At 42.3% G+C, this 14,030-nt stretch overlaps 1 protein-coding gene across 16 annotated transcripts in view; it reads left to right on the top strand.

The window, feature by feature from the left end:
• rgs7b (regulator of G protein signaling 7b) overlaps positions 1–14,030 on the top strand; it is a 97,858-nt gene that overhangs the window by 52,361 nt on the left and 31,467 nt on the right. For all 16 annotated transcript variants that reach the window (XR_015504717.1, XR_015504716.1, XR_015504714.1 and 13 more), the window contains exons 4-9: positions 5,965–6,015; positions 10,309–10,415; positions 10,705–10,756; positions 12,446–12,510; positions 12,814–12,890; positions 12,980–13,061. Coding sequence is in view for 2 of the 16 variants with exons in the window: in XM_087277079.1 (XP_087133205.1) it covers positions 5,965–6,015; positions 10,309–10,415; positions 10,705–10,756; positions 12,446–12,510; positions 12,814–12,890; positions 12,980–13,061 (434 nt within the window). In the remaining 14 variants the exon portion in view is untranslated. The remainder of the gene's footprint in view (positions 1–5,964; positions 6,016–10,308; positions 10,416–10,704; positions 10,757–12,445; positions 12,511–12,813; positions 12,891–12,979; positions 13,062–14,030) is intronic.

Raw genomic sequence — 14,030 nt, 5'->3', positions numbered from 1 at the left:
TTTGCATTATTTCAAGCAAATTCGTACTTCCGGTTTGAAACTAATTTTTGAAGCTGCGTCACGGTCATGAGATAATAGCGTGTATTCCAGCGTGCAGACTGGACGCCTGTGCCAGAGTGAGTCTTATTACGTCTTACAGTGTGATGCATTAATGCATGAGTAAGGTTTGGTTTAAACCAATCAGCGCACTCTATTGTGCAACTTCATTAATATTCATTACTGTCACAGTGTTTAGACGGCAGAGACGCCACGTTGTGTTGGCAAAACAAGCGTGAAGTGTTGCTTTTATAGTTTGCTGCAGTGAAGTTTTGTTTTCATTTTCTCTCTGTGAGAGTTCAGCTGGAGTCACGTGTGGATTAACAGTGTACGCGACGCTCCACAACAATAACTTACGTGTCTAAGGAGGATTATTGTTTACCTGAGAGCTGTTCTCATCTGCAAATGCTGAGATCCGGATTCGCTTGTAGTCTCCTCTTAATAAAGACGCGGCTCTAGTTGCTGGTGATTGTCCTGTCTCTACAGATTTGGTAAGTGAGCGACCAGTGCTCTTTGTTTATTCAGTTTGTTCGTATTGAACTAAGGTAACTATTGCACTGAGTGTAAACATGTTAGCACCACAACCAAACTTTAACCTTGTGTAGGATTTTCACCGCAGTTTGTGACCGGAATAACACACGCGGCTTTCTGACACTACCTGCCGTGTGCATCTAAGTTTCCGGGAAATGCTGAGGGTTTTTTCTCTCATTCGCCGTGCGGTATCAAACATTGCATGAAAAATACACGCTTAGAGCAGCTCCTCGAATCAAATATCTCGTTTGTCGCGAGGGGCATGACTGAATTCCCTGAATGAAAGAGCCAAACTGCAGTTAAAGTCCACCATTTAATCATTTGGCAAATAATTCCACTACTGATGTCCAAGTACACACAGTCACTTTCTCCCCTGTGTGTGTGTGTTTGTGTGTTTTGACTCTAAAACTCAGCGCGTGCCCAAATAGACACTCCCACACCACGCCTCTTTTCTATCTCCGACACTCCCCCCTAAACAAAGCTGCACACGCCCACTTTTCTGACTCTTTTTCAAAGTTGAGGTAGGAAAACACCTTGCTGAAACGAGGGGGTTTCATGGCCCTTTAAAAGACGTTCAGGGATGAAGACACCAAGTGATGAAGTGTTTCAGGTGTCATTTGGTCTCATTCTTTCTGCAAACAACTCTTAAGTGTCCCATTTTGCACTTTGAAATGTTGGAGACAGGTCGGGACCGCAGGCAGGCCAGTGTGCAGAACAGGCACACTGCAGGTTTAGCATTGTCTTGTTGAAATACACATGGGCGTCCCTGGAAAAGAAGGCAGCATATTGTACTCCAAAACCTCTGTACTTTTCAGCATTAATGGTACATGTTACTTTTGCCAAGGGCACTGACACAACCCCATACCATGACCCTGGCTATTGGGCTTGTTGCTGGAAACAGTCTGGATGATCCTTTTCTTCTTTAGATCATCTAAGACAAACTTAAGAAAAATGGACATGGTGTCTATTTCTCCCCCAAAATACCCGAAATACTGATTCGTCTGACCACAGTACACATTTTCACTGTGTGATGGTGTGCTTCTGGACACTGTTAACATAGGGCTTCTATTTGGCACAGTACAGTTTTCACTGGAATTTGTGGAGGTTTGCCGCAGTAGTCCTGAGCCCATGTGGTGATATCGCTTATAGATGAACGAGTATTCTTAATTTTGCCGACTCTTGTTATTGTCAACTCTCTTACGGTCAACTCTGTTATGGCCATACGCCAGTGAAGATGACCTGTACATGAGCTTGAGTCAAAGTTAAAGTCTCATTTTCTGTCTAGAGCATTTAGCAATTCCTAATTAGGTTAATTAGCTTGTTGTGCTCCTTGAATCTCAGTGGTTAGTTTCTGTTTTGTTTATTTGTGCTTTAATGAACAGAAATGATGGTCCTTCCCAGATGCCTCCGACCCCAAAGAAGTCAACGGCGCTTCTGGACACTGTTAACATAGGGCTTCCATTTGGCACAGTACAGTTTTCACTGGCATTTGTGCATGTAACTACGTATTGTGGTACTTGACAAAAGTTTGCTGCAGTAGTCCTGAGCCCATGTGGTGATATCGCTTATAGATGATTGAGGATTCTTGATTTTGCCAACTTTAGTTATTGTCAACTCTCTTGCTGTCAACTCTGTTATTGTCTAAAAAGTTTAAAGAGCCTCGGGGGTTTCTGACAAGCCTCTCACACCAACTGCCCCTGAAACCTACTTCACAAACACTGAGGCCAAACGCCAGTGAAGATGACCTGTACATGAGCTTGAGTCAAAGGTAAAGTCTCATTTTCTGGCTCTTGCATTTAGCAATTTTTAATTAGCTTAATTAGCTTGTTGTGCTTGTAGTTTGTCTTAGTTGTTTACTCCATGAAGCTCAGTGGTTTATTTCTGTTTTGTTTATTTGTGCTTTAATGAAAACAAATGAGCACAGTACATGTTTCCACTGTGTGATGGCCCATCCCAGATGCCTCAGACCCCAAAAAAGTCGATGTCGTTTCTGGACACTGTTAACATAGGGCTTCCTTTAGGCACAGTACAGTTTTCACTGGCACTTGTGCTTGTATATATGTATTGTGGTACTTGACAAGTTTGCCGCAGGAGTCCTGAACTCATGTGGTGGTCTGGCTTATAGACGATATGAGGATTCTTGATTCTGCCAACTCTTGTTATTGTCTACTCTGTTATGGTCTAAAAAGTTTAAAGAGCTGCCATGGAGGGTGTGTTGTTGCAGGATGCTCTGAATGCTGAACTGGTTCAGATCTGACTGTGTGTTGATGTGAATGTCCTTGATGGAGGACTCGGGTGTGAGTGTGTGTTATCAGGACGTCACTCTTTCAGTAAAACAGGACGCTCTTCTTTCTCTGTCCCTGAAGAAGCTCTGAGACGCAGATGTGTCTCTCCAGCCTCTGGGGTTTCAGACAAGCCTCTGCAAGACACAGAAACTCACACCGACTGCCCCCGAAACCTACTTCACAAACACTGAGGCCAAACGCCAGTGAAGATGACCTGTACATGAGCTGGAGTCGAAGTTAAAGTCTCATTTTCTGGCTTGAGCATTTCGCAATTCTTAATTGGATGTTTTGCTTTCTTTTAATCTTATGTCTTTTTCTACTCAATGAACCTCAGTGGTTAATTTCTGCTTCATTTATTTGTGCTTTAATGAAAACGAATGACCTGTGTTCTCAAAAAGAGCTGAAAGACAATTGTGCTGCGGTTATTTACATTTTTGAGTTTCAGTTTTCTATATATATATATATATATATACACACACACTGGTCACTTTATTAGGTACACCTCACTATGTTGGACCCCCTTTTGCCTTCAGAACTGCCTTCATCCTCTGTGGCAGAAATTCAACAAGCTACTGGAGATTTTGTTCCATATTGTCATGATAGCATCACACAGTTGCTGCAGATTTGTCGGCTGCACATCCATGATGCCAATCTCCCGTTCCACCACTTCCCAAAGCTGCTCTATTGGATTGAGCTCTGGTGACTGTGGAGGCCATTTGAGTACAGTGAACTCATTATCATGTTCAAGAAACCAGTCTGAGATGATTGAGCTTTATGACATGCTGCGTTATCCTGCTGGAAGTAGCCATCAGAAGATGGAGACACTGTGCTCATAAAGGGATGGACATGGTCAGCAGCAATACTCAGGTAGGCTGTGGCGTTGCTGCTCAATTGGTACTAATGGACCCAAAAAAAATCTCCCCCACACCATTACACCACCACCACCAGCCTGAACCGCTGACACAAGGCAGGATGATCCATGCTTTCATGTTGTTGAGGCCAAATTCTGACCAGACCATCCGAATGTGTCAGCAGAAATGGAGACTCATCAGAGCAGGCAACGTTTCTCCAATCTTCTATTGTCCAGTTTTGGTAAATTGTAGCCTCAGTTTCCTGTTCTTAAGCCTAGTTCACACTACAGGATTTTAAACATCAGCAGATCGCTGTGCCGTTCACACTACATGACTTGACTTTGTGTCTTTTAATCTCTGTGGTGTTCACACTACGCAACACTCTGTGAATGATCCACAAGAGAAGGGTCACACACTACATGATCTGACAACATCTCATTCCCCATCAGCTCATTCAAGCTACCAAACCACAGCCAATGAAAATTTGAGGGAGGAGTCGTCAGAAAAAGCTGAACACTATTGGCTGCTTGTGCGCTGATTACATCACTGACAGCTTTTCAAGCTTTGGAGAAAGCATTTAAAAACATCGTCACATCAGCTGATGCATCAGCACACAGAGAGTTTTTAATTTTTGTAATTGTATAACTCTTTGAAATAAAACTAACATATTTATAACACCCTGCCGTTTTCTAACTATCAGTGTATTTCTTTCTGACATTGTTATTTTCTATTACAAAACAGTAAAGAACTGAGCATTTCTGCCTTAAATTACCATATTGGTCAAAATGACTGCATGCATGTCTGATACTTTTCGCTGTGACTTTAAATATGTGTGCATTATCTTGCCTGGCATCTTCCTGCTAACATAAACAAAACTTTCTGATGGCAAAAACATCAATTTACTTCAGATATCTTTCAAAACAGCATATTCTGTGCTGTGAAATAGCTCCTGTTTGAAAGTGAAAATGAAAGCCAAGACCTTTAAGTGTTTAGTATCTTAACTACATATTTTTAGGCTGCATTACCAAAAAAAGATTATATTTTTAGGGTAATGGTGTCATTAAATATGATGCCAGACATTCAAAGCTTAATTTTAATATCTCAATAATAGCTTTGAATGTAAATATGATGTAACAGTATGGCGTTTCATATGAGAACGGTCAGAATGAGCAGTATGGTAATTCTAATAGTTACAGAATTCTAGTTCCACTGTTAATATAGCCTACTCTCATGTCTGTGCTAACACAGAATGAAGCGAGTGCACCGATGCCCATTCTGACCAATCACAGATGTTTCTGCTGAGCTCCTGAACACACAGGCATTCAGCTCATGCTGATATGCTCTCTCATTGGCCGCAGCTCGTCACTTCATCTGACCACACGTGGGGTTGACTCGGCCGACTGCTCTGGAATATTCAACATGCTGAATGTTGGATTTCCGTCTGCGAGGTGTCGGCGACGCGTCAGCGAGCCTCGTTGATACGTTGTTCAGTAGTTTACACATAAAGAGCGGCGAGCGCCGAGCACCCGCAGATTTCTTCCCGATCACAGCCCGATCTGTCGGCGAGCTCGTTAACTTCCAAATTGGGCTCAAATCAGGCTTAAAATCCTCTAGTGTGAACTAGGCTTTAGCTGACAGGAGCGGCACCCGGTGTGGTCTTCTGCTGCTGTAGCCCATCCGCCTCAAGGTTGGACGTGTTGTGTGTTCAGAGATGCTCTTCTGCAGAGCTCGGTTGTAACGAGTGCTTATTTGAGTTACTGTTGCCTTTCTATCAGCTGGAACCAGTCTGGCCATTCTCCTCTGACCTCTGGCATCAACAAGGCATTTGCGCCTACAGAACTGCCGCTCACTGAATATTTCTTCTTCTTCGGACCATTCTCTTTAAAGCCTAGAGATGGTTGTGCGTGAAAATCCCAGTAGATCAGCAGTTTCTGAAATACTCAGAGCAGCCCGTCTGGCAGCAACAACCATGCCACGTTCAAAGTCACTTAAATCCCCTTTCTTCCTCATTCTGATGCTCGCTCTGAACTGCAGTAGATCGTCTTAATCATGTCCACATGCCTAAATGCAGTGAGCTGCTGCCATGTGATTGGCTGACCAGAAATTTGCGATAATGAGCAGTTGGACAGGTGTACCTAATAAAGTGGCCAGTGAGTCTATATAAATTGCCATAAGAATGATGAGCTGATGAAATGAGCACAGTTTTCTGACTAATCTGTTTGTTCATGGCTGATGTTTTGAGGTTTTGTTTTGTTTTGCAGGATCTGATATTGTCCAGTGGATGCAGAGGAACCTGAGCATTGAAGACCAAGGTACAACACACACACCGTGGTCTGTCTGTCAGCTGATGTCAGTACACACACATTTCCCTCAGTAATCTGGTTAGACAGCAGCGCCGGCGGGCCTTTAAGAGCGCTTGTGGTTATTAAATTACGCTGTGAATTAGCGAAGGTGACGACAGTGAAGAAACGGCTTGAGGAGGAAATCAGACGCTGCCGTTCACGTCCACCATCAAACACAGCTTTACATATTCACATTCAAGACAGACGTGTTCAAGAAAGTCAACAGAAAATGTAAATACATGTTGCACAAGTGTTTTTCTCTGAAACAGAAGTCTGTTTGATGCAGGTGTTTCTGAGTCTGGAGACCCGAGGACACTCTTCAGCTGTGTGTGTGTGTGTGTGTGACTGAAGAGCGAGAGATCCTGAGGGTTCTTCACTTCTCTGAGAGTCACAGAATCACACACTCACTTTCAGAAGAGACTCCATAGCAGAGAAACGTACTCTTCAGGGCCTTTTAGGGTGTAATCACACTATGTACAGTTGCCTTGAAACTGGCCAAAGCACGCTAGTCCCCCTGACAGAGAGAGGATCATGTGAGCTCTACTGGTGCTCCTATTGGCTCTAGAAAGATGCTCCTCATTTGCATAAAGTTGCAGGGTTTTTGACCCAGCCACCTTATCGACAGCGGTCTCTGTCGCTTGTGTAGACGGAGGTCGCCGGAAGTCGCTGACTCTCTATTTAAAGAATGGTCACTTGTCGCTTTGCCGCTGCCAGTCACTCGTCGTGTGAATGATGCTTTATGGCTCATTTCCACTGACTGGTACACAGGCCCGGATTGGCTAATCGGGAGGACCGGGAGAATTCCCGGTGGGCCGGTCTGTTTTTTGGCCGCGAGGGCCGGTGTCCCTAGCTGCATGCACTCTCAGCAGTCACATTTTTTTCTTCTATTTATTTATTTGATCATAGCTTTACTCTTTTTAATCATTAATTTGCCGTAGTGCCGCTCTTTTTATTTATTTTCTCGCAGCCCCGTGAGAAAAATGCAGCCTGCAGGTTAACTAACGTTAATGATGATGATGTAATGCAACTATCGACCCCAAACAGCGGCACCTTAGTGAATATAAGAATTCGAATAAAATGAATAAAACACCTGCTCAATGAAAATCAAATGATTCACTACATTAATAAATCTGACATAACTTGATCAGAAATCTAAAAATAGGATAAAAAGATTGAGCCATCAAAAGAAAGTAGTGCTGTGTCTTAATGGTCGCAAGTCATTATTTATTTTTTACTCTCGCTGTAATAGCGCCAATGTGGTCCAGTGGTAAGCACATTGCATTTCAATGTCGCAGACCTGTGATCGAATCTCCCATGAAAAATCTTTTTTTTTTTTTCGATTTAATTGTTAAGACATAAAATACTGTTAGGGCTGTTGAACATTTGAATTTCTAAAGCAGCAGTTTTCTTGAAAAAGACGTGATAGTGCCATTAGTAACTGAATTGGAATCAGTCGTGAACTGAGGTGGGCCGGTCTGGCTTGAAACTCCAGGGCTGAAAATGAGTCCCACTCCGGCCCTGCTGGTACAGTACGGTAGGGTTCGGGTTAGTACGGGTCACCTTTATCAGGCTTGCGTTTCCACTGCCAAGGGTACCCTTTTAGTGGGCGTGGTGTATGGTCAAGTTTCAGTCAACGTCATTTTCGCTCGAGAAAATGTCTACAATAAAGCTGCACAGGGCGCTCACATATCATATTAAAAGCACTTCTCACAAAACAGATGCTTTACACACATAAACACTGACATTTACATTTACATTTAGTCATTTAGCAGACGCTTTTATCCAAAGCGACTTACAAATGAGGACAAGGAAGCAATTTACACAACTATAAGAGCAACAATGAATAAGTGCTGTAGGCAAGTTTCAGGTGTGTAAAGTCTAAGAAGGAAAGTATTAGTAGTATTAGTATTTATTTATTGATTTATTTATTTTTTGGGTACAGTTAGTGTGAAATCCAGAGAGGCAATTGCAGATTAGGAAGGAAAGTGGAGACTAAATAGTTAAGTTTTTAGTGGTTTCTTGAAGACAGCGAGTGACTCTGCTGTTCTGATGCAGTTAGGGAGTTCATTCCACCAACTGGGCAGATTGAATGCGAGAGTTCGGGAAAGTGATTTCTTCCCTCTTTGGGATGGAACCACGAGGCGACGTTCATTCACAGAACGCAAGTTTCTGGAGGGCGCATACATCTGCAGAAGTGAGAGCAGATAAGAAGGAGCAAAGCCAGAAGTCGCTTTGTAGGCAAACATCAGAGCTTTGAATTTGATGCGAGCAGCAACTGGCAGCCAGTGCAAACGGATGAGCAGCGGAGTGACATGTGCTCGTTTAGCTTCATTAAAGACCACTCGTGCTGCTGCGTTCTGGAGCAGCTGAAGAGGCTTGATAGAGTTAGCTGGAAGCCCGGCTAGTAGAGAGTTGCAATAGTCCAGTCTGGAGAGAACAAGAGCTTGAACAAGGAGTTGAGCTGCATGTTCAGATAGGAAGAGTCGGACCTTTCTGATGTTATAGAGTGCGAATCTGCAAGATCGAGCAGTTCTAGAAATGTGGTCAGAGAAGTTTAGTTGGTCATCAATCGCTACTCCAAGGCTTTTCATCATTTTGGATGCAGTAATGGTTGCCCCATCCATCTGGATTGAAAAGTTATGGTGTAGAGTTTGGTTAACAGAAACTTCAAGCATTTCCGTTTTTGCAAGGTTCAGCTGAAGATGATGATCTCTCATCCAGTGTGAAATGTCCAACAGGCAGGCTGAGATGCAATCTGGAACCGAGGGATCAACAGGATGAAAAGAGAGGTATAGCTGGGTATCATCAGCATAGCAGTGGTAGGAGAATCCATGTCTCTGGATGACTGGTCCTAGAGATGGTTATAAATGTTTATTACTAACTTTTCTATAAACAGGAGTTGATTATAAATGCAGATCAATGACAGTGTGAAGTAGCCTACTGTAACGTCTGTAATTATAATAAACAAATAAATAAATAAACATATATGAACACATACAGACACTTACAGTCCCCGATATGTTACCAACTACAGAAGAACTACTCAAAGCAGACATTTCGTCGTTAATTAGGTTCAAAACAACACAAAGTATAGTCTACAGTCAGAGTAAACCTCTCATCTGTGTCTGTAATCTTCAGCAGCACATGAAGCCTCTGTTAGAGAGTCATTCCATCATTCCCAGTTCATATTAGTCCAAGAGGTGATGATAAAAATTAAAACAAGGCAGTTTGTTCACATTTGCTGAAGAAATAACATGCTCCTTGGCTTCGCCTTTTTTTCCGCGCTCCACTCTCGCGTTTGTCCTTTTCTTTCTGAATGTGTCACTCTCACGTTTGTCAGCTTCTCACGGGATCGGGTTGACAAAGCTTGTCAATAATCAAGAGCATGTTATTATCATCAGATCAAGAAGTTTGTTATTTTCAGATAGAGACGCGCGGTGAGCGCAAGGAAGAAAGCGAAACCACTAAGGCTTCAGGCTGGCTCGTTAAAAACTACGCGGCACAGGGTGAATCTGCTCTTCTCCATGGCTTTGTGGCTGTTTATTATGACGACGACAGGGTTTGTTTGCAGGATCGACCATGGCTGCATATGTATTTATAATTCCGCTGTAATCTCTCGCTGTGTATTTCAAACATGGCGGGTCCTTTGTTTACATTCTGGCTTGTTGAGTCTACGAATGACGTATCTCTGTAAACCAATAGCATTCAGCTGCGCGTGTAGCTCCACCTTTTGGGACCCTTTCTGCAGTTTGGGACCCTTTCGAAAGGGTCCCGAAAAAGTGGGACGGTACGGTTTGGTTCGGTACGCCTTTTGACAGTGGAAACGACCATAAAAGCGTACCAAACCAAACCATACCGTACCACTCAGTGGAAACGGGCCAATAAATGCTAATAATGTGAGTCTGAATGCCATTTCACATCACATTTATCACCATACTACTGAGAGCAGCAGCAGATAGTTCAGCTCAGATCTGGAGAATAAAATAAACCCTCTGAAACTGAACTTTAGAACTGAGACTCAGTGCAAACCAACACATATCAGTGATTCAGCATCTATTTAATCATGTTTAAGAGGTTTAATATGTGTTCATTAGATTATAAACTTTATCTCTTCATGAGTGAGTGCACTATTCTGTGCTTCTGCATGCCTGTATTTACATTTCTGTCATGTTTTGTCTGGTGCAAACATCCAAGTTGCTTATTATTGCATATCTCGTCACGTAGCATGTTGTATGTGTTGTCTGTGTTGTGTGTGTGTTGCAGTGGAGGCTCTTCACCTGGGGTCTCTGATGGCGGCTCATGGTTACTTCTTCCCCATCTCAGACCATGTTCTCACACTGAAGGACGACGGAACCTTCTACCGCTTTCAGGTCAGACACTCACGCTCTACTCTGATTGGCTGAGGCGCAAACACACACTCGTACACACACACACACACACACATATACACACACACACACACACACACATACACTGAATAATATTTGTGTGTGTATCAAGCTATGTATGACCATATGTGCGAGTCTCTGTGTGAGTGTTTGTGTGTGTGTGTCTATGTGTGTGCATGTCTGTGTGTGTCTGTGTCTGTGTGTGCTTGTTTATGTGTGCGTGTGTGTGTGTGAATGAAGATATTTTGATGATGATTTCTGTCCATCACAGACTCCATACTTCTGGCCGTCAAACTGCTGGGAGCCAGAAAACACAGATTACGGTGAGTGAGTGTGTGTGTGCGTGTGTGTCTGATGAAGATGATGATGAAGATCTTTTTTTGTTTTATTTCAACTAGAATAAAAGCAGTTTTTAATTGTTTTTAAGCCATTTTAAGGTCAATATTATTCGCCCCTTCAGCAATATTAGTTTTAGATTGTCTCCAGAACAAACCACTGTTATACAATGACTTGCCTAATTACCCTAACTTTACCCTAATTACCCTAGTTAACTTAGTTACCTTAATCATTTACATTTGCTAAATGCTTGAATAATAAGAGTTTTTTTTTTATTATTATTGTATTAATTTCTAGCCAGTCAAAAGTTTACACACATTTCCTTGTTTTTTTTTCAGCTTTGCTTTTAAACTGTAGAACTTTGGTAAAATATTTTGGATATCCTTCCACAGGCTTCTCACAATAGTGTGGAGGATTTTTGGCCCATTCCTATTGTTAAAACTAGTGTAACTGAGTCAGATCTTGCTCGCACAAGCTTTTTCATCTCTGCCCACACATTTTCTATAGGATTGACATCTGGGCTTTATGATGGCCACTCCAAAACATTCACTCTGTTGTCATTAAAGCACATTTTCACTAATTTGGCAGTGTGCTTAGGGTCATGGTCTGTTTGGAAGTCCTATTTGTGGCCAAGTTGTAATGTCCTGGCTGATGTCTTGAGATGTTGCTTCAGTATTTCTCCATAATGTTCTTTCTTCATGGTGCCATCTATGCTGTGAAGTGGACCAGTCCCTCCTGCAGCAAAACAGCCCCACAACATGATGCTGCCGCCCCATACTTCACAGTTGGGATGGTGTTCTAGGCTTGTGCGCTTTCCCCTTTGTCCTCCAAATGTAACACTGCTCATTATGGCCAAACAGTTCAATCTTAGCTCCATCAGAGCACAGCACATGTCTCCAAACATGGGTCTTTTCCCAGTGTGATTAAGCTAATTGTAATCTGGCTTTGTTGTTGATTCTGGCTTGTTGATTCTCCATGTTGTCACACAAGGAAGCAGTGTGTTTGAGCTTTTCCTTCAATACTATTCTACAGTTGTGCCTCACATTTACTCAAATGTTGTCAATTAGCCAATCAGAAACTTCCAAAACCTTGACATCATCATCAGAGCTTTATCAGAGGCAGAATAATCTTATTGTGTGTAAACTTGACTTTCAAGAAGAGTTATAACAATTTCTCAACAAATACCTCTCTCATTATTCTGCTGTTAAGCACAACAGAAACATGTGATCATCATAACTTACCTAAAAGAGGAAAAGTTTAGTCACATTAGGCCTAGCTAGGTTAATTAGGGTAAAGTTCAAAGGCAAGTCAAATATTATGAGCAGCCATCATGGTAAGATAAAAGAAATCAGTTATTACAAATGAGATATACAGGAGGGCGAATAATTCTGCCTTCAACTATATATATATATATATATATATATATATATATATATATATATGTATATATATATATATGTATATATATATATATGTGTATATATATATATATATATATATATATATATATATATATATATATATATATATATATGTATATATATATATGTGTGTGTGTGTGTTTGATCAGTTATATGATGCTCAGACTGTGTGTGTGTGTGTGTGTGTGTGTGTGTGTGTGTGTGTGTGTGTGTGTGTGTGTGTGTGTGTGTGTGTGTGTGTGTGTTTCTCCACAGCGGTTTACCTGTGTAAGAGAACCATGCAGAATAAAGCTCGTCTGGAGCTGGCGGATTATGAAGCTGTGAGCATCTCTGTTCTTCTCCACTGATTTCAGATCAGTTTATATGCACTAATTCTGTGTTTCCCTAATAACTCTGTTTTTAAAGTCACACCAACAGTACACATTTTTAACTTCTCTCCAATCAAACACACCTGAATCAACTCATCCTAAAGTTAATGGGTCAGATTAGGGAGACATCCAAAATATGTAGTGCTGGTGTGCCTTGAGGAACAGGGTTGGGAAACACTGCACTAATTAACACACAGAAATCGTCAGTCTTTGATGTGTGTGTGTGTGTGTGTGTGTGTGTGTGCGCGCGCACAGGAGAGTCTGGCCAGGCTGCAGAGAGCTTTCGCACGGAAATGGGAGTTTATTTTTATGCAAGCCGAAGCACAAGCAAAGTGAGTGGTCAGATCTCAGATCAGCGGAGGTCATCAGTGTGTGATTCAGTCATTTCTGATGGGTTGTTTCTTTCCTTTTGTTTTTTTAGAGTAGATAAAAAGCGGGACAAGATCGAGCGCAAGATCCTGGACAGTCAGGAACGGGCCTTCTGGGACGTCCATCGACCCGTGGTGAGTCTGAGATTACTACATGGGTAAAAATGGTATGGTAAAATAGTAATGAATGCATCCAAAATAAAAGTTTGTTTTGACATATGTGTGTGTGTATTCTATATATATTTATCATGTGTATGTGATGCACACACATGCATAAAAACAAAACCATGCAAAACTTTTTTTTTTTATGTAGATATACACTTACCGGCCACTTTATTAGGTACACCTGTCCAACTGCTCGTTAACGCAAATTTATAGTCAGCCAATCACAGCTCAATGCATTTAGGCATGTAGACATGGTCAAGACGATCTGTTGCAGTTCAAAGCGAGCATCAGAATGGGGAAGAAAGGGGATTTAAGTGACTCTGAACGTGGCATGGTTGTTGCTGCCAGATGGGCTGCTCTGAGTATTTCAGAAACTGCTGATCTACTGGGATTTTCACGCACAACCATCTCTAGGGTTTACAGAGAATGCTCCAACAAAGAGGAAATATCCAGTGAGCGGCAGTTCTGTGGGCGCATGCCTTGTTGATGGTCAGAGGAGAATGGCCAGACTGGTTCCAGCTGATAGAAAAGCAACAGTAACTCAAATAAGCACTCGCTACAACCGAGCTCTGCAGAAGAGCATCTCTGAACACACAACACGTCCAACCTTGAGGCGGATGGGCTACAGCAGCAGAAGAGCACACCGGGTGCCGCTCCTGTCAGCTAAGAACAGGAAACTGAGGCTACAATTCACACAGACTCACCAAAACTGGACAATAGAAGATTGGAGAAACGTTGCTGCTCTGATGAGTCTCCATTTCTGCTGACACATTCGGATGCTCGGCTCACAATTTGGCGTCAGCAACATGAAAGCATGGATCATCCTGCCTTGTATCAGCGGTTCAGGCTGGTGGTGGTGGTGTAATGGTGTGGGGGAGATTTTCTTTGGGTCCATTAGTACCAATTGAGCATCAACGCCACAGCCTACCTGAGTATTGC

This window comes from Danio rerio, chromosome 12 (assembly GCF_052040795.2).
Source record: "Danio rerio strain M-AB ecotype USA chromosome 12, GRCz13ab, whole genome shotgun sequence".
Lineage (NCBI taxonomy): Eukaryota > Metazoa > Chordata > Actinopteri > Cypriniformes > Danionidae > Danio > Danio rerio.
Note: the sequence above shows the minus strand (reverse complement) of the source record. Positions and strands in the feature narration are given on the sequence as shown.